The following is an 18,772-nucleotide window of genomic DNA, read 5'->3' as shown; positions in this document are numbered from 1 at the left end:
AAGATGTAGCCAGAGCTGATTCACTGGAGCCATCAAGTCAATTGCTATTTAAAAGGGTTCCAAAAGAAATACCACTCTTAAACCGTTCATGAAACACATCAAAACTACTCAAGCAATAGCGAGCGGTAATTAGACCTTATTTTCCTACTTTTCTGTCCCTTCTTTGTAGCACTTCTTGTCTCGATCAATGCAAATTATGACGGATCAAAGGCGAGAGGCCTGAGTTCTAGTGCAGGAAATTGGCGATGGGATCTAGGTTTCATGAAAGTTGCCCAAATCAAAGGCAGCGCTGCCTACTTGATTAAGAAAAGCGAGGGCTAGTTTGAGAATGATTGGAGAGTTGAGTGTACTGTGTCAAGCAAAGGCGGTGCATCAATGATGTATCGAAACGAAGTGGTGCATAGCGAAGATGTCGGAAGAGCAACGGAGCTTGCCACTAGTCTAATTTCACGTTGTTTGGGATCTAGAGATTTTAGCACGCGTTGGCCTTAACAAGGCAAAGTTGAAGATGGTCTACTAACCTCTTACCTTTGTTAGAATATTTACAGATCATCAATGGTGACAAGTAGAAGAGCCCCAAAGTACTGTTGAATAGTCGAGTTACTTTCGAAGAGCTACCATCAGGCATATGGCAATCGAGGAGAACGGGTCGTAAATTAAAGAGATCTAGTCTACTCCTTTCTAGTTTGCTAGTTTCTAGGTTCTATAAAGGCCTGCAGATCATAGCTTGGGAGAATCGAAAGGCTGGAAAAAAAAAAAAAAAAAAAGAACAAGAAAAGACCCGTGATCTCCTTTTAGTCGGCGGCAGCCACTTAGGCAGCGACAATCTCGAGCTCGATGGTCGCGCCAATGAAGTTGCTGGGGTTGCCCAGGAGCAGGGTGTTGAAGCCGGGCAGGATGCTCCAGCTGCGGGGAGTGCTGGCGCTGGCGGCCCAGGCGCAGGAGACCTTGGCGCCGGTGAAGGAGCAGACGGCGGGCTTGAAGGAGGTGTCGATGCCGGCGCCGGCGGGGTTGGCAACCACGACGGGGTTGTTGGAGTTGGTGCCGGCCAGGAGGGGGTAGCTCTTGGAGCCGCTGACCTGGGACAGCTGGCCGCCGGTGGGGGTGCTGAAGGAGAAGACGGCGGCCTTGGAGGCGTCGCCGGTGAAGCCGAGGGTGCTGCGGTAGACGCCGAAGACCTCGGGGAGCTGGGGGTTCAGGAACTTGCCGTTGCTGGTGGAGCGGAGCTTGAACTTGGCAGGGGCAACGACGGCGGTCTGGGTGGCCGTGGCCGTGGCGTCGCTGTGTGGAGGGATGCTGTTAGGACTGAATTTGCAGGATACCAGCAAAAAGGGGGACAAGGAGCTCTTACGTAGTGGTGGTGGTGGTGGACTCGATGCTGGTGCTGGTCGAGACGATGACCTCGGTGGCAACAGTGGTCGTCTCGCTGAAGGAGGCAGTGGTGCTCTCGGAGACGGTGACAGTCGACGTGGGGATGGCGGCGGTGATCGTGACCATGGTGACGCCGACGCAAGCGCAAGCAGTCGAGTACCTGGCCTCGCCGGAGCAGGCCGACGCGTAAGCCGGGATGGTGGGCGCCGGGTCATCACGCTTCTTGAGAGCGGCGGCGATGCTGGTCACGGTGACGGTCTCCTGGGCGGTCTCCTTGACGACGGCGACGTCGGTCGAGGCGTAGGTGGTGGTCGTCAGGGTGGTCTCGGTGGCCAGCTCCGTGGAGGTGACGGAGAAGAAGTCGGTGACCGTGGCCGTCACGGTGACGGCGGAGGGGGTCACGGTGGTCCTCAGGAAGGCGGCGCAGTCACCGGCACCGTCGCGGGTGGTGTAGGCCTTGGCGATGACAGCTAGAGGCGGGACGCGGTCAGTCCTCGTTGCAGATCACGGACGGGGGCGGCACGGGGGGGCTTACCTCGGGCGCAGTTGTCACCGCAGCCACGGGCAAAGATGGCGGGCACGGTGGCCGCAGCCAGCGAGGGGGCGAGGAAGAGAAGAGTAGACTTCATTGTGTCAAGAGTTGCGGGTAGACTGAGACTGGATAACGGTCTTGAGAAGGCTGGACTACTTGTCTTGGGAGAGCTGGCTTGGCAACTGGAGGCTTGAGCTGATGGAGAGCGTGGAGAAGCGAGAGGGCCCTTCTTTCAGTCCCGAGGCCATCGTGAGGGGATACTTATATTCCTCCCGATGGCCCATGGACAGACAAGAGCCTCCCATCATCCACGCGAGCGAGCTGTCTGTGGCCGGCGAGGCGCCATCTAGGTCGGGCGCCGCGTCGTGCGTTGTCCCTGCGGCCAGGGCCTGGTCAGCCCTCAGAGCTGAGCTAAATGAAGCCACACAATATCAAATGAGGCAGAGCGCGCGAGACTACTTGGATGGATCGGGAAATCAAAGACGAGCAAGCATAAGGCCCGGGACGCCGGGAGGCTGCCAAAGCGTGGTGTAAGTCGGCGGGGTGGAAGTCTAGAACGTTGGGGCTAAGAGCTGGCACGCAAGGGGCGACAGGGGGCAAGCGTGGGCAAACAGGGGCAAGCATGGGATTTGGGCGTGCTTGGGGCAATTTAGGCGTATTTTAGGGCCCGTTTTCAGGCTAGCGGTGCTTTCCGGCGATGCGCTGGACCTTCAGCTCGGGACCAAGCGCCGTCCGGAACTGGCCCTAGCGCCGTCAATAGCCTGTCAAACTATCGTTTTACAAAGCAGCCTCTGCCACGCAAGCGGCTGACAACAGACAGGAGAAGAAAGAAAAAGATGACTTGCCAAGGCCAGAAGAAATAGCATCTCATATTATACCTAGCATATTCATATTGTGGCCCGGAGTCCGTGGCGTCTGAGCGCTTGCAGCCTGTGCTTGATTGCTGCAAGAAGCAAACCAAACCAGCCACTGTCTCCTCCGAGGCGTCCTCTTCACCTCGGACGAGCAGCCAATCGGCATCTGGAGAGGCCCTCTTGGCAGAACGGCAGCTGTCTCTGATGCTCCTTGCTGGCCCTAGCTGCCTGTGATCCCCTGGTCTGATCTGCTCTGGATCTGGGCGGCCATGTTTTTTCGCGCAAGCTTGGCATATTGAGATGGCGTCCACAGCTGAAAGACCTGACCGTCACCTTGTCAATGCACTGCATCCTATTCGTCTCCCATTCTTCGGGCTCTACCACGGTGGTGTAGCATTGGCCAGGTACCCGAACTGTATGCGAGTGCCTTGCATGAAATGGCGGTGATAAATCAGCCCAGCTCGATGCTACGAAGTATGCCATGGCATGCTGTGTCAGTCAGTCAGTGAGGATTCCTATTCCCTCCGGGTTGTTTGCTCGATTACCTTACCTAGTTAGCTCGGGCTGGATGCAGTCCAGTCCAGTCTGGTTGAACAGGGAAGATCCAAGGACGTCTCTTCTAGCGCAACCTCGGCCGTCATTTCTCGATCTTGCTGTAGTCTCTTACCAAGACAACGCGATGGGAGTCTAGATGCAAATATTAAAGAGAAAAATTCCATCCCGCCGAAATAGTACGTGTGCCTCATCGACTTGCGATCGGCAGGTTCAATGCTGCTGGTGACGCGGCGCGAATTTGGATCCGGGAGATGTATCCGTAATCAGATGGGAAAAAAGAAAAGAGAAAATTTGCTTTTTCTCTTTTATCTGTCGGCCGTTACTAGCTTTGGGCTTTGCGGGGGGATAGATTTCTTGAGCCTCTTGCCTCGGATCAACGAGCTCCTTGCTTCTTCTGGAAACACACAGTCTGCCTTGTTGTCTGGACTGTCGAGAGGTGCATGTGTGCATTTCCCAGGCATTTGCTACATGCTGAAGTGGCTGGTCTACATGCTTGGAGACACACAAAGGTTGTCTTTGAAAAGATTCAACTTCATATAAAAGATGTCTGTCTGTCTGTCTGTCTGTCTGTCTACTGAGTCCATGAAAAGTCTTCAGCAACACAGCACTTCGTTCAGTACAGTGTGTTTGGTCAACTGGTGAAATTTGGTGATGTCTGTAAGAATTAAGGTCCGAGCTTCATAGCTGACAGAAATTAATGTGGTCCTTGCCCTGGTCCAGTTCTTATCTTATCGCGGCCATGATGGCTGCTGTTGCTGGAGCAACGCCCTAGGCGCCCGCCAACACCAACAAAGCGAAGCCTCAACTGCGCGCCGCCCCTCCCGACATTCATCTGGCAGCGTCGCAACTCCACAACATCTTCTTGGCCTGCCATTGTCCGATAGTGCTGAGCACTTGTGTCTTGTACATCTCCATCCAGGCTTCAATTGCATCTGTTTTTCGCATTGTCCGGCGTGAATTTGGATCATCCGAACCAAGTATCCACAGCCATATCGTACCTGAGCGGGCTGGCAAGCTAGCTACCTCATCAGCATTCCAGCCGTCCAGCAGGACATACTGATCTTCACAGCGTCGCCAGTGCCCCGGTGTCTGGCCCCGTCTGCATTCCACGATAGCTCAAACACCTCGAACCTTCCTGAACAAACAAAATGGACCGCCCAGACACTCCGTCACGGCCTCCAGACTACTCTCTGCCATCCTACGACGATGAGCACGACACCCCGACTGGCAGCTCCAGCAATCCCGCAGCCATCCGCCTCCTGACTTCGATGGATGAGCCTATCTCAGAGCCTCGCCCGTATGTCAAGTTCCCTTCACCAGTTCTAGTTCCTTCTCCTTTGTCTCTCACAAGGTCACCCGCCTACTCCTCGCCTGCTGCGACGCCCGAGCACCTGTCGAAGCTGAAGCAGGCCGAGGAGGGCAAACCCAGGGCACAGGGACAGGCGCCGACGCGCGTCAAGTTTGCAGATCTCGTTGCAGAGTCGCCAGCAGTGCCAGAGCCAGTCGCTCCAGCATACCGGCGCAAGGCCGTCCCGGCCCCATCAGCAATTCCTGTAGCGAGAGCTTCCACTGTCAAGCTACAAAAGAAAAAGAAGCCAGACCATGTCACCCAGGCCGAGATTCTCAGCTCGCTTCCAGTCATCCCAGAAGGCCCTTCGCCCAGGAAGAGGTCGTTGAAGAAGTCTATCAGCGACCCGGTCTCCAAAGCACCAAAAGATACAGCTCAGCCACACATCAGAAACTCACATTCTGCCGTCCACAGTAGCCGGCCGAGGGGACGCTCATACCAGCCGTCTGTCATTTCAGACCACTCTCGCACGTCGTCCATCATGGATCCTCCGAGCATGCCTCCCCCGGATTCTTCTTACTCGGCTTATCGCCCCCGTGGCGAGTCGATCTCTCCCACTCGTCCCTGGACCCCCTCACGATCCGACTTTAGTCGCCCGCCTCCCTCCTCCGCCAACTACGAGCCGTCCGATCTGAACGGCAGCCCGCGCCCGGGTACCCCTTCGTCGAGATACGGCGGCAGTCCGCGACGGCCTCTGCCGCCCGCACCGCTCTTCTCTAACCCGGCAGCGCGGGCTTCGCAGGCATCCCAAGCCACGTTCGCCGACGATGCAACCGTCTCCATTCCTCTCGAAGACGGCGACGATGTCTTTGGCCCCGTCAAGTCTGATCTTGGTCGCCACTCGTATGCTAGTGGCTCCGAGGCGACCCTCGAAGAGCAAGACGCGACGGACGCCGACTGGCACGAGAAGGTCGAGCACTATGGTCCCGCTCCCGAGGGCATGCAAGAGCGGCGCGGAGTCCGCCCTCCGCAGATGAGCCGAAAGGAGGTCACCCTTATCAACGGTGAGCTCGTGCTCGAGTGCAAGATCCCCACCATCCTGTACAGTTTCCTGCCCCGCCGCGACGAGATCGAGTTCACCCACATGCGCTACACGGCCGTGACGTGCGACCCGGATGACTTTGTCGACCGCGGATACAAGCTCCGACAGAACATCGGCCGCACTGCACGCGAGACGGAACTCTTCATCTGCATCACCATGTACAACGAGGACGAGTTCGGCTTTACGCGCACCATGCACGCTGTCATGAAGAACATCTCGCACTTTTGTGCTCGCAACAAGTCGCGTACTTGGGGCGAGTTCGGCTGGCAAAAGATTGTCGTGTGCATCGTCTCTGACGGACGCGAGAAGATCCACCCACGCACCCTGGACGCGCTGGCCGCTATGGGCGTGTACCAGCACGGCATTGCCAAGAACTACGTCAATCAGAAAGCCGTCCAATCCCACGTATACGAGTATACGACGCAGGTCTCGCTCGACTCCGATCTCAAGTTCAAGGGTGCCGAGAAGGGCATCGTGCCCTGCCAGATGATCTTCTGCCTGAAGGAGCGCAACCAGCGCAAACTCAATTCTCACCGGTGGTTCTTCAACGCTTTTGGCAAGGCCCTGAACCCCAACGTCTGCATCCTCCTCGATGTCGGCACGCGGCCTACGTCGAACTCGCTGTACCACCTCTGGAAGGCATTCGATACCGACTCTAACGTAGCCGGTGCTTGCGGCGAGATCAAGGCGATGAAGGGCAAGTTCGGTGCTAATCTACTCAACCCCCTGGTTGCGTCTCAAAACTTTGAGTACAAGATCTCCAACATTCTCGACAAGCCCTTGGAAAGTGTGTTTGGCTATATCACCGTCCTTCCTGGTGCCCTGTCGGCCTACCGATACCATGCACTGCAGAACGACGAGACTGGCCATGGTCCTCTCAGTCAGTATTTCAAGGGAGAGACTCTGCACGGCCAACACGCGGATGTGTTCACGGCAAACATGTACCTTGCAGAAGACCGTATTCTCTGCTGGGAGCTGGTCGCCAAGAGGAATGAGCGATGGGTGTTGAAATACGTCAAGGGCTGCAAGGGCGAAACCGATGTTCCCGGTAAGTACTCCTTGTTTAGGACCACAAGGATCAGCGCCCCGTCTAACTTTGTGTGCAGACACTGTCCCCGAGTTCATCTCGCAGCGACGAAGATGGCTGAACGGAGCCTTCTTCGCCGCCGTCTACTCGCTGGTTCACTTCAGACAGGTCTGGAACACCGACCACACCATCGCCCGCAAGGTTCTGCTGCACATCGAGTTCCTCTACCAGTTGCTGCAGCTGCTCTTCACCTTCTTCTCTCTGGCCAACTTCTACCTCGCATTCTACTTCGTCGCCGGTGGTCTCGCCGACCCGCTCGTCGACCCCTTCCACGGCGGTGGCAAGTACATCTTCAACATCCTTCGATACGTCTGCATCCTCCTCATCTCGACCCAATTCATCCTCTCGCTCGGTAACCGGCCCCAAGGTGCCAAGAAGCTGTATCTCAGCAGTATGATCATCTACGGCGTCATCATGGGCTACACGACTTTTGCCTGTATATACATCATTGTCCGGCAGCTGCTCAACAAGGACGACCCCAACTCGGCGACCATGGGCAACAACGTCTTCACCAATCTCATCGTGTCGACCGTGTCGACCGTCGGCCTCTATTTCCTCATGTCCTTCATGTACCTGGACCCCTGGCACATGTTCACCTCGTCGGCCCAGTACTTCATGCTGCTGCCGTCGTACATCTGCACGCTGCAGGTCTACGCGTTTTGCAACACGCACGACGTGACCTGGGGCACCAAGGGCGACAACGTCATGAAGACGGACCTGGGCGGCGCCGTGGGCAAGGGCTCGGGCTCGACGGTCGAGCTCGAGATGCCCTCGGAGCAGCTCGACATCGACAGCGGCTACGACGAGGCGCTGCGCAACCTGCGCGACCGCATCGAGGTGCCGGCCCCGGGCACGTCGGAGGCGCAGATGCAGGAGGACTACTACCGCAGCGTGCGCACCTACATGGTGCTGCTGTGGATGATCTCCAACGCGACGCTGGCCATGGCCGTGAGCGAGGCGTACGGCGGCAGCCACATCGGCGACAACTTCTACCTGCGCTTCATCCTGTGGGCCGTGGCGTCGCTGGCGCTGTTCCGCGCCATCGGCAGCACGACGTTTGCGGTCATCAACCTGATCAACATGGTGGTCGAGGGCCGGGTGCGCCTGAGCCTCAAGATGCCCAAGTGGGCGGGCGGGTTCGGCGGCAAGGTCAGCGACAGGCTGAGCAGTATCGGGAGCAGTGTGAGGAGTTGAAGGGTGGAGGGAGAACGGAGAAGGGGGGGGTTTCGAGGTTGGTGATATATCCACTTGCTTTTCTGCTTTTTGAGCTCTTTTGAGAGAAAAGAGCGTACTGGATGGGAGTTTTCTGTTGTGCTCTGTTTCTCCACGAAGGAAGGGGGATTAGATTATTAATGATCGATGATTTTCTGTGGTCTGATGGATATGAAGGAGGGATCGCATCGGATCTCGTATGATTGTTTGGACTCTCTCTCTCTCTTCTAATATTGGGAGAGCAGAGAGAGATCTGGGGATGTTGAATGTTGTGGTTGTCTCATAGACGATGATGATGGTTGGATGGATGGATGATACATATTCCCCTGGGAGACTTCCGAAATGTTGGGGGAGATACAAAACGATACCGAATGTCTGCGAAGGGTTTACTGTACGGATATGGAATGGAAACGTCTTTCTCGTGCACGGGAGCAACTCTCTTCTACCCTGTGAATGAATGTGCTCAGCTTATTTGTGGTCAGATATTGCTAACGATGCTGGTGTTATTCTTGATGCTCTTCAAACACGGTATGCAAAACTCCTATCATGGCGTCTCGTTCTTAATGGTCATCTCATTTACATTGTTCTGCTCCGTGCAGCACACCTCACGCCGTGATGCCGCCCCAGATCTCACCCCACCGCCGCCTGTCCGTCCTCAGCGGGCCGTCCAGACGTCCGAACCTCGCCGGCTCGCCAGAGTTCGCCTCGGGCAGGCACATCCACTCGCGCACCGAGTCGGGAACCTCCTCGCGGATGTGGCTAATGCAGATCAGCGCCTGGTCCTCGGACAGGCCCCTGACCCTGACCTCGCCGCGCCTGGACACCGCGCTCTGCACGACGACGTCCCCCACGACGCCTCCTGCGTCCGACTCTCCCTCCGCCGAGAGCACGGCGCTGCCGCCGGCGGCGTACGCCTTGTCCTCGCCGTGCGCCAGGAAGAGCATGCACTTGTCGCGCACGGCCTCGTCCATGCCGCTGAAGGCCTCGTCGAGGACGACGACGTCGCAGCCCTTTGCGACGGCGCGGGCGAAGAGCAGCACGCGCTGGGCGGAGAAGGAGAGCTCGCCGAAGAGGTTGTCGCTGGCCCAGGCGAGGTCGTCGTCGTCGTCATTGCTATTACTACTACTTCTGCCCGAGGAGGAAGAAGAAGACGAAGGAGAGCCGCGTGAGCTGGCATGGAGCGCCGAGGAGGGGTTGAGCTCGTGCTCGAACCAGCGGAGGCAGGCGTCGACTTTGCCCCGCGCGGCGTCGTCGAGCCGCGGCCGCGCGCGGAAGGTGTCGGCCCAGGCGCTCTCGAGGACCTGGCGCACGGTCAGGGAGCGGGGCATGTGCTGGTGGACCTCGGGGCTCGAGTGGCCGACGCGGGCCTGGATGTCCCAGAAGGTGAGGGGCAGCTCCGCCGAGCCGGGCTCGGGCAGGCGGGAGCGGCCGAAGAGGCGGATGGGCAGGGAGTAGGTCTGCGGGTGGTCGCTGCACAGCAGGGAGACGATGGTGGTCTTGCCGGAGCCGTTGGGGCCGAAGACGCCCCAGCGCTCGCCGCGCCGGACGGTCCAGAAGAGGCCCCCTCGCGCGGTGCCGTCGGCCTGCCGCTGGGTCCAGTTGCCCAGGGCGATCTTGTCGCCGTAGCGGACCTGGCAGCCTTCCATCTCGATGATGGGCTCGCCCGCGGGCGGCGTGGCGGCGCGGGGCTCTGACGGTGGCGGTGGCGATTGTGTCGTCGGTGGTGGGGATGTCGTCCCCGGCACGGCGATGTGCTCCGCCTCGGCGAACCCCTCGCCCTCGACGCCGGCCCGCGTGAGCACCCGGCCCATCTCGCCCAGCGCGTGGACGGGCATCGTCTCGTCCTCGCGGATGCCGCCGGCCTTGACGCCGCGCACGTAGCCCCTCAGGCCCTCCATGACCGTCTCGCGGGGGCCCATGGCGCCGACCTGGCAGTCCGTCCGCAGGTACGCGAGGTGCGTGACCCACTCGGGCAGGGGGTCCTGCGGCCTCGCGCTCAGCACGAGGCGCGGGCTCGCGCGGTCCGCCATGCCCCGCAGCAGCGGGCTCAGCGAGGCCACGGTCGGCGGGTCGAGGCCCATGAAGGGCTCGTCGAGGAGCAGGACCTCGGGCCGTGTGAGCAGGGCCCTCGCGATGCGCGCCCTGCGGCCCTGGCCGTTGGACAGGAAGGACACGGGCAGGTCGAGCAGGGGCGCCAGGCGCAGGTCGCGCACGACGCGGTCCAGCAGGGCGCGGTCGACGCCGTCCTCGCCGGCCGACCCGTCCTCCCCCTTCAGCGGGTTGAGCTCCGTGTTGCCGAGCAGGAAGTCGCGCAGGGAGAAGTCGGTGATCTCGCGGCGGGACTCGTACCGCGCGGCGAGGTAGGCCGAGGTGGTGGGGCCGAGGCCGGCGCCGCCGTAGCGCTCGCCGTCGAAGCCGACGTACTGGACGGCGCTGCTGGCGCTCCTGAGGCGGTGCGGGACGGCGTCGGTGGCGAGGTAGGGGTAGGACCGGGCCAGGGGCGGCAGGCAGATGTGCTGCCCGCGGAGGATCTGGAGGAAGGTGGTCTTGCCGGCGAGGGAGGGGCCGACGACGCACCAGTGCTGCGGAGGGGACGCGGGCGAGGCTTCCGACGCCAGCTCAAAGGTCAGGTCCGAGAAGAGCGGGGGGTTGGCGTGGCCCGGGGCGGCGGCGCTGCTGGGGTGGTGCCTGTAAAAGGTGCCGTTGGCGATGCGGACGATGGGCGGCGCCGCCCGGGAGCACAGCCTGTGTGTGCGCTGCATCTTGCGAGCTCCAAGGGAAGGCCAATCGGGGGCACGGGAGGGGGTTCAGGAGCAATCAATTGGGATCTTTCCAATCCCGCATCTCGTTTTTATATATCCATGAGTCAAATGGCTTCGATTTACAGGCATGAAGCTCGAGCATGTCTGGTTTATGTGAATGCAGTCGAGGCACGGAGGAAGTGAAGGTGAGCTCAACGGGGCGATAGGGTCGGCGATACGGCGATAAGACCGGAGGGCCGCTAGCGCCCCCGGATAGACCGCATTCAGACTAGCGTCTTAGCGTCTTGTCTCCAGCTAGGTACCTACGTTCAGGTCTCCCTGCCTTGGGTGCACGCGAGGCCAACCTGCAGCCTAGGGCTCCATTATCACCAGCAACGGCTGCGAAGCTCCAACGCTCGAATCATCAAACATCACAGCTCGCATCAACCACCGCCTCACCACACCCATCGCCGTCGAATCGCCCTCCAGACCAGCGATCACCGCGACAAGCAATCTCTTGATCTTCTCTTCCCTCTTTCGACACCATCTCCACCAAGAAAGAGGACGTCCATCCTCCCCCCCAACCACCATCCAAAATGGTAAGCTCTCCCTCCTCCAACCCCCGTTCCCATCACCATCCACACCCTTCACCAGCCTCTACACGCCCTCCTCCCACGGTCTTCGAGCTCCCACGCTAACACCTCACGAAACCAAAAACAAAGTCCCTCCGCATCGTCCCCCAAGACGCCCAGTCCTCGACCTACTCCCACATCCGCCCCTCCCAGAAACCCGCCCCCTCGGCGCCCGGCCTGCACGACACCCTGCGCGCCGGCGTCGGCCCTTCCCCCTCCGCCCCCTCGGACGCCGCAGTGCAGTCGGCGCACCCGCTCGAGGCCCGCCTGCGCGCCTGGGAGGCCACGCAGCACGCCCTGCGCATGGAGTCCCTGCGCCGCACGTTCGGCATCGCCGAGCCCGTGCGCCGCGGCATGGAGCTCAAGATCGCGCGCGAGGGCGAGTGGAAGCCCGCCGCCCTGGGAGGCGGCGCTGGTTCGGGCGGCGGCGTGCACGAGGACGTCCTGCGGGGCCGCGAGGCCGTCATCGAGTGGGAGGACGTCTTCACGGGCGAGGAGCAGAGGGCTGCTGTGGGCGTGCACGACGAGATCGAGAGGAAGGTCCGGATGTGAGTGAGTTTGAGGGGGATGATGGGATCGAGAATTGAGATGGAGAAAGGAGGTATGAGGAGGGGTTTGCCCAACGAAGGGGGAGGAGAAGATTGCTATGTGGAATATTGGGCGATACGGAAAGGGATGACAGACGCGCCGTCAGAGATTCGCCATGCAGCCTGCAATAGACGGGAATTGTACGATATCCAATCATCAGCCGGACCAAATACGGGCAGACACATTTATTACACTCAAATGGCTTCTCTTTTGACATGAATGTCCCCCAAGGCGGCCAGACAATACATCGATCACTATCACCGTAGGGATGCTGATGCCCAAAATGAATGCTTTCTATCCAGCTATGAACGGGGCAGAACCAAACAACCTACCCTCCATCCTCTTGTCTCTTCACAACTCCTCCCCCAATGTCTTTCGCTGAGCACGGATGGATCATACTCCAGTGTGGTCAATGTCCGCGAGAAGAGATCAAGAGCGAGGACGGACAGGTGCCTCCTCCTTTCTGCCCCGAAAAATGAATTACACATGTTGGCAAAGCAAGCAAGCAAAAAGATGAAGTACGCCGTGGTGGTCCCGACCCTGTCTGTGCTGGTCTGCATGACGACCGCTCCCAAAGAACCATCTCGTGGGACAGAATATGTATATATATAGACAAATGCAGAATGGATGGTCGGGTTTGTGTAGGTGGGAAAAAAGTGTGCTTTGTTTTGAGGGAGGGGTATGGTCAGAAGATGGCCATGGTCTCAGCAGTAAAATACTCCGCTGTGGAAGTCCTCGCTTGGATTTCAGTCGTAGCAGACTTGCAGGCAAAAGCGAACTCGCCGTTCTTTGGCAACAGTTGGCCGGTTTTGCCCTGTGCCGGTCTCTCGGGGAGGGGCGCAGTTTGATATAAAAACAAATAAACGTGGTCGCTGAATAAGCGGTTTGGAGGGAAAGATCGCTTCCTTGGTTGGGAATCTCTTGGTGCGCCGTTTTTTTCGTGCCGCTTTCCGATGGCCCTCCTGATGATGACAGAGATCGATCGAAAGAAGCAATCAAGGCATGATGGCGAGGATGGCGCAATCATAATATAATACAGCAGTTGCTCGAGCCGTCGCGGTTCCTCCCCTCGCGGCCACTGCTCTTACCCTTGGCCGCTTCGTCCTCCTCCATCATCTCGGCCGGCCGTACCGACATGTGGACCACGTTGGGCGACTCGGCGGAGAACTGGTACTCTGTGAAAGGACCAAAAAAAATGCAATCATTAGTGAACTGTGCGAGATGGGGAGCCGGTCATAGACAAATGGATGCTCACTCTTCAGCTGCTCCTTGTCGTCCAGCAGCTTGCCAAAGTGTATCAGCCGGATGCTGCTGGGGCTGGCCGGCTTGGCCTCCCACTCGGGCCTCCACTCCCTCAGGATCAGCTCCTTGAGCTTGTAGACCGAGATGCTGAAGGGGTCCTTGCGGCCCTCGTCGTTGGTCTCGGGGATGTCGACGCTGCGCTTGGACAGGTACCGCTCGTCGATCTTGTACGGGTGCCGCGCGCCCGTGGGCAGCAGCAGCGTGATGTTGCAGACGGGGCCGTCCGAGGGGGAGGACACGCCGCCGTGCTCGTCCGTCCTGGTGATCGACAGCGAGTCCCTCTTGGGCTCCGTCTCGGCCTCCAGCCCGGACGCCGTCTTCTCCTCCGCCGGCGTCTCCTTCTCCTTGCCCTTTACCGATGCCGACGAGGGCTCGTCTGCGCCGCCTGTCGCTGCGGCGGCGTCGTTGTGGTGGTGGTGGTGGTGGTGGTCGCCGTTCTGGGCGCTGCCGGCCTCGACCGTTGTCATCTCGACGGCGTCGCTGGGCTGCTGCAGCGACGACTCTGGCTGCTTCTGTTCCGGTGCGTCCGATGGCACGGGCGGGACGGCGGTGGCGGCCGCGGCGCCTGCGGGCGAGGCGGTCTTGTCTGGTTCCGCCATTTTCGGGCCTGTAGGGGGACGAGCGGGAGAGGGAGGAAGGGGGGGTGGGCTGCGGCGGGCAGGTGAGGGAGGGTTGCTGCCTCTCGGACGACGCCAATCGGTTTCCGATGATGCCGAGACTTTTTTGTCTGAGATTGGGCGTGCGAGACAGAGAGAGAGAGAGAGAGAGAGAGTGCTGGATCCAATCTTGCAACCAGCACGAGAGCGAAAAGGTGCGGCGCCGCTGCAATCAATCACTTCCGTCGCACACACAAAAAGACAACACAAAAAGAGAAAACCCTGGATGCGGCGATGCCAAGGATATCTGGGGAGTGGGATGAGGAGGGAAGAGAGAGAAGGGGGGAGGAAGGTCGGAAGGCGGCCACGAGTTGAAAATGGAATCCGGGGATAGCAAGGGTGTGAGGTGGAAAGAATGCGGAGTCGGGGGCGGTGGTGGTGGTGAGAGGAGAGGAGTGGTGAAGAAGCCGCTCCTCAGCACTCTCAGCAGGCTCAGGTGTGGATGCTTGGCAGCGAGCACTGAACAGCGACACGGGGCGACAAGTGCCAATTCCCAAAGTAACCAGAAGCAGAAGAAGCAGGGCACCAACCAAATTGTTCCACCGATTTGAGATCACTCCAAGCAGGAATTGGGTGGTGGAGAGGTCATTCACGGCGAAACCCAAGCCAGAAAGGCCAGAAAGAGTGGAGAGAGAGTCAGCGAACAAGCGTAGCTTTTGCTGGGCACACCACGGCGTTTTAGTGCCACCGGGAGTGCGTCTTCCTGTTCCTGTTCCTGTTCTTCCTCAAACCATCGCCGTCCAGTCGCTGTGCTCGCTCCGGTTCCTGGGATTTCCTCCCCCCGCCTGTGCCGGGCCTGGGTCTGGGTGGCGGTGGATCAAAGGTCAGCACCCAAATACGCCCAAACAATATGCCCACTCTCGACTGCGTTTGTTTGTTCTGGAAAGCAACGGTGTTCGGGCAAGGCCGATGCGTCGCAGGCACTGAACGGCAACGGTATCCGTTTGCCTATCGAGAGATACCTTCAAGACATGCACATGCAAGGCTTGCCCAGATCAATCGATAGCGACTTGGCAAAAGCCATTTCAATAGGGGGTTTAGGGGTTTAGTAGGGCAGCCACATGGGACAAGTTCAGTGGCGAGCAAGCCAAGAAACCCACAAGTCTATGACACAGCACACCACAAGGCAAGGGGGACGAGAGGGAATGGAAGGGAACAAACGGCTCGTTAGTGATCTGGGTGCCCCAAAGCATGCTTTCCGGGTGAGGTTTTGGGCTGAACTAACGGGGACCTGGAGGGGAAAGAGGGCACCAATGGACCCCCCACTAGCGCCTCCTGTCTGGCTCTTAGCGGTCTTGTCGTCCCGGATAAGCGTCTTGGTTCGCCTGCCCTACAGCAGTCATCCGACCGCCCATCTAACTACAACCTGGAAGTAAGTAGTTAATATCAAGGATTGCCTGAAGTCAGCCTGAGCAGCAGTCTCCAGCTCTGCTTGCTTGTCCCTTGCCGATATCCATGTTGATTTCCTCCTCGTGTGCCACTGCTTGGCCAGCCCTTGCACGTCCTGAGACGAGGCCGGGGCTTGACCACGCAGTGCGACGCCGGATCGGATAGGCGACAACTGAAAGCAGGCGAGCACACGACACGACAGCCAAGCTGGCTTCACACAGATGAAACTGTCGGAGAGACATCCGATACTTCAAGCTCGCTAGTAAGGAGCACCAGTGCTGACTGTATCTTTCTCTATCTACCCCTCCAAAGTGCTGCAGATGTATATTTTTAGCTCTGCGCTGGCCAAAGTAAACCATGTGGACCTCAGAAGCGTTGACGGATCGATCTGATCTGGGGGAGCAAAAGCATGGCGGATTAAGAGCTTGTCTTTTTAGGGACGGCCGTTTTCCCCTCTGAAGCGAGCGTCCGCCGGTGCCTCGGATCAGCATGGTTCTCGACTGACTCGCCATGCCCTGAAGTCGAGACAGGCACATGCATGTGCTTTGCGGACAGTGTCAATTGCACGTCATGATTGCGGGCACTCTGAGCACTCACGAGGTATCACAAATAGCGAATTGACGACAGGCTGCATGCAGGTGCAGCCTGCCTGGGATCAACCCATCCAGGTCCATCCCGGAGATCCACGTTCACATCATCATTCGATAGCCTTCCCGATCCCGGCCTTTTATCGCTCTCGGGCGGAACATTGAAGCTTCAAGACATCATGCAATTGGCGAATGGCAGCCCTGGGCTGAATAATCGCACTTCGCCAGGCCAGGAGGCCGGTTTGAATGCCACCATACCCGGCTCTTCCTCCCGCCGGCTTAGTCATCATATGGACCACTCCTGTTCATCCTGTTCATCCTGTTCATCCTGTTCATCCTGTTCATCCTGTTCATCCTGTTCATCCTGTTCCACCTGCTCCGTCCAATCTCTCTCGGTCTGGATCGGGGCAAACTCGGGCAACTACATGTACTTGGGAGATTGTCAACTATCATCCTGATCAGAAGTGGCTTTCTCCCTGGTATTGTCCCCGCTTGTAACAACAAAATCCCGCCGTGACGTTAAAAAGTACTCGGCGTCCCCGATGAGCTTCGTGGCCGCTGTATTGGATTCATGCGGTTTGCATTGCAAGGTGCCGTGAGAAACTCACGTAACACAATGTCCCACCACACGCATTTGTCGATCCGGCAACTCGTGATGTTGTGACAGCCTCGCATATTATCCGGTACCGTAAAGGAATCAACAACGTTGAAACCCATGAAAGATGGAAACTCCAAGACTCCAAGTAGCCAGAACAAAGAAATCATCCTTCGATATTCTGTGACGGGATCGCTGTGAATTTGTTGGCTTGGAGAAAGTGATTAATCTATCTGCCGCGCCCATGCGTCTACCCGAGTGGCATATGCCAGTGGATTCGTGGGACGATGGCCTTTCAAACCACCGGCAGGTCCATCAAGCAGTGAATCTGGTCTCGTCAAGTCTCACGGCATAAAGCGAATAACCGTGTAAAAGTGCTCTTTCGAGATTGTAGATTGTGACAGTGAAGGGCTGCGCTTTGTTCGAAAGAAAGTGAACAAGATCCTTGTCTAGACAGCGCCTCGTATTCGCAGCCGAACAGAAATCTCCAATGCCAAGGCTCTGCAGGATCGACATCACATCTTTACCCAGCGTGTAGATGCCCAACTTCACCACACTCACCGTCTATCATCATCCTCGATTGGATCTAAAGCGCGGCTGTCATCTAGCAACTTCTCTTCGGCTACTCGCAGGGCCGCATTCACTAGCCTGTTTGCCTACGACTCACTTTGCAGCTCACTTCTCCTTCACTCTCTGCGAGTACCCTGCCGTAGTGACCCCGCGCCACGATCATTGTTGACCTTCGTCTTTTGATGCGCGTCTCGACAGATCAAAGTCCCACTGATCGTATTTAAGAGGCCTGTCTGCTGGCACTTCTTCCATCCTCGCCCTCCTCATCCCAAAACATCAACAACTTCTTCAACTTTGCCAGAGCAGCATCTTCTCTCCACAACCACATCGGACATCTTCAAATACTCTGGTAAGTGTCATCTACACCCTGCAGCTTTTGCTCAGATCACCACCTCGCCTACTTCATCAGAAATCACCTGTGTTGCGAGACCAACGCGTCGCGACACGTCCAGTCCGCCCAAGGCAGCCCATAGCAACACAGCTTGGACTTGGCTTTCAGGAGGTCTTGCGACTTTCATTCCCAACTTCTACATCTGCCCAAATCTTGACATTGGACATCCACATCTCCCTTCTCATTCCACCTCATCATCAAGCTCGCATCACATCGCATCTCAAAAAGCAGCCGTCACTGACAACCAGCTCAGCTTTCCTCTACCACATCAAACATCACCGCTCAGCTTGTCGCAGCAATGTCTCTCAAGCTCTTCCTCCTCGCCATGATGGCGCTCCTCTGCGGCCTCGTCCTCGCCGACGAGGCCCTCGACCTCCCCACCGGCCTCGGCCATCCGGGTGTCCCCGTCTACGAGGATAACCAGGTCAAGTAAGTCTTCATATTCCTCTCTACTCTACATAGTCCGTTTTCACAGCGTCCGCTAACCTCCCCATGTTCATCATCACAGGCCCTTCACCACCACCTACTCCACCACCTACACCGAGGTCTCCTTCATCTTCACCGGCCTGCCCGACACCCTGACCGTCTACTCGACGGTCCCCGTCACCGTCACCGAGGTCGAGACCCGCACCTTCTGGCCCAAGGGCGTCGCCGGCCGCGCCGACCGCGACTACCAGGACGGCGTCTACGACTGCACCATCCCCGGCTCCGTCGACGCGCCCGTCGCCACGCCGTCCCCGGAGCCGGTCGTGCTGCCCCCGCCGGGCTCGAGCCCGTCCACGACCACGCCCGCCGCTCTGCTGCCGCCCCACACCAGCTTCCAGGTGACCTCCCTGCCGACAACCACCGAGTCCACCACCGCCACCCAGCAGACCACGCGCACCGAGACCACCAACGTCGGCAACGGCTCCACGACCGTGAGCTTCGTCGCCTCGGGCACCCACCCGTCGTCGTCGTCGTCGTCGTCGTCGTCCTCGGAGGGCGTCCCGACTTCGAGCCCCGTCGGCACGGGTACCGAGCCGTCCGCCGGCACGGGTACCGAGACCAGCACCGGCTCGCAGACCCCGTCTGCCCCGCCCGCCAGCGGTGCTGACAAGGCTGGCGCCTCTGTGCTCGGCCTCGTTGGCGCTGGAGCTCTGGCCCTCGCCGTGGCGATCTAGATTGCCTGAGATGGTTGGGAGTGTGGGTGGCGCTGTCTTCTGAGCTTCATTCTTCTGTTGCTTGGGATTGATGGGTCATTCGTGCAGACCAGGAGTCTCTACTTCTTTGTACTTTATTCTACTGAGATCGGGATTACACAAAAAAATATGGCTTTTGACC

General features: G+C 58.5%; 6 protein-coding genes across 6 annotated transcripts; 3 read left to right on the top strand and 3 right to left on the bottom strand.

Moving 5' to 3' along the window:
• Positions 1-812: 812 nt before the first annotated feature.
• On the bottom strand, positions 813-2,000 carry E0L32_001699 (uncharacterized protein; the record flags this gene model as incomplete). Its single annotated transcript, XM_031135807.1, has 3 exons — positions 813-1,296; positions 1,352-1,841; positions 1,907-2,000. The coding sequence occupies 3 exons, from the start codon at positions 1,998-2,000 to the stop codon at positions 813-815; spliced, it is 1,068 nt and encodes a 355-aa protein (XP_030990950.1).
• A 2,460-nt stretch (positions 2,001-4,460) lies between these two features.
• E0L32_001698 (uncharacterized protein) lies at positions 4,461-7,983 on the top strand (the record flags this gene model as incomplete). Its single annotated transcript, XM_031135806.1, has 2 exons — positions 4,461-6,750; positions 6,809-7,983. 2 exons carry the CDS (start codon positions 4,461-4,463, stop codon positions 7,981-7,983), a joined length of 3,465 nt encoding a protein of 1,154 aa, XP_030990949.1.
• Positions 7,984-8,606: 623 nt separating this feature from the next.
• On the bottom strand, positions 8,607-10,763 carry E0L32_001697 (uncharacterized protein; the record flags this gene model as incomplete). Its single annotated transcript, XM_031135805.1, has 1 exon — positions 8,607-10,763. One exon carries the CDS (start codon positions 10,761-10,763, stop codon positions 8,607-8,609), a length of 2,157 nt encoding a protein of 718 aa, XP_030990948.1.
• Positions 10,764-11,338: 575 nt separating this feature from the next.
• Positions 11,339-11,926, top strand: E0L32_001696 (uncharacterized protein; the record flags this gene model as incomplete). Its single annotated transcript, XM_031135804.1, has 2 exons — positions 11,339-11,341; positions 11,465-11,926. 2 exons carry the CDS (start codon positions 11,339-11,341, stop codon positions 11,924-11,926), a joined length of 465 nt encoding a protein of 154 aa, XP_030990947.1.
• Positions 11,927-12,985: 1,059 nt separating this feature from the next.
• E0L32_001695 (uncharacterized protein) lies at positions 12,986-13,863 on the bottom strand (the record flags this gene model as incomplete). Its single annotated transcript, XM_031135803.1, has 2 exons — positions 12,986-13,137; positions 13,218-13,863. 2 exons carry the CDS (start codon positions 13,861-13,863, stop codon positions 12,986-12,988), a joined length of 798 nt encoding a protein of 265 aa, XP_030990946.1.
• A 3,887-nt stretch (positions 13,864-17,750) lies between these two features.
• On the top strand, positions 17,751-18,612 carry E0L32_001694 (uncharacterized protein; the record flags this gene model as incomplete). The annotated part of the gene is made up of 2 exons (XM_031135802.1): positions 17,751-17,881; positions 17,961-18,612. The coding sequence occupies 2 exons, from the start codon at positions 17,751-17,753 to the stop codon at positions 18,610-18,612; spliced, it is 783 nt and encodes a 260-aa protein (XP_030990945.1).
• Between the last annotated feature and the right edge of the window lie 160 nt (positions 18,613-18,772).

Source organism: Thyridium curvatum, assembly GCF_004353045.1.
Source record: "Thyridium curvatum strain D216 chromosome Unknown NODE_6_length_784332_cov_80.453264, whole genome shotgun sequence".
NCBI classification, from domain to species: Eukaryota; Fungi; Ascomycota; class Sordariomycetes; order Thyridiales; family Thyridiaceae; genus Thyridium; species Thyridium curvatum.
This window is presented reverse-complemented; position numbering and strand designations above follow the sequence as displayed.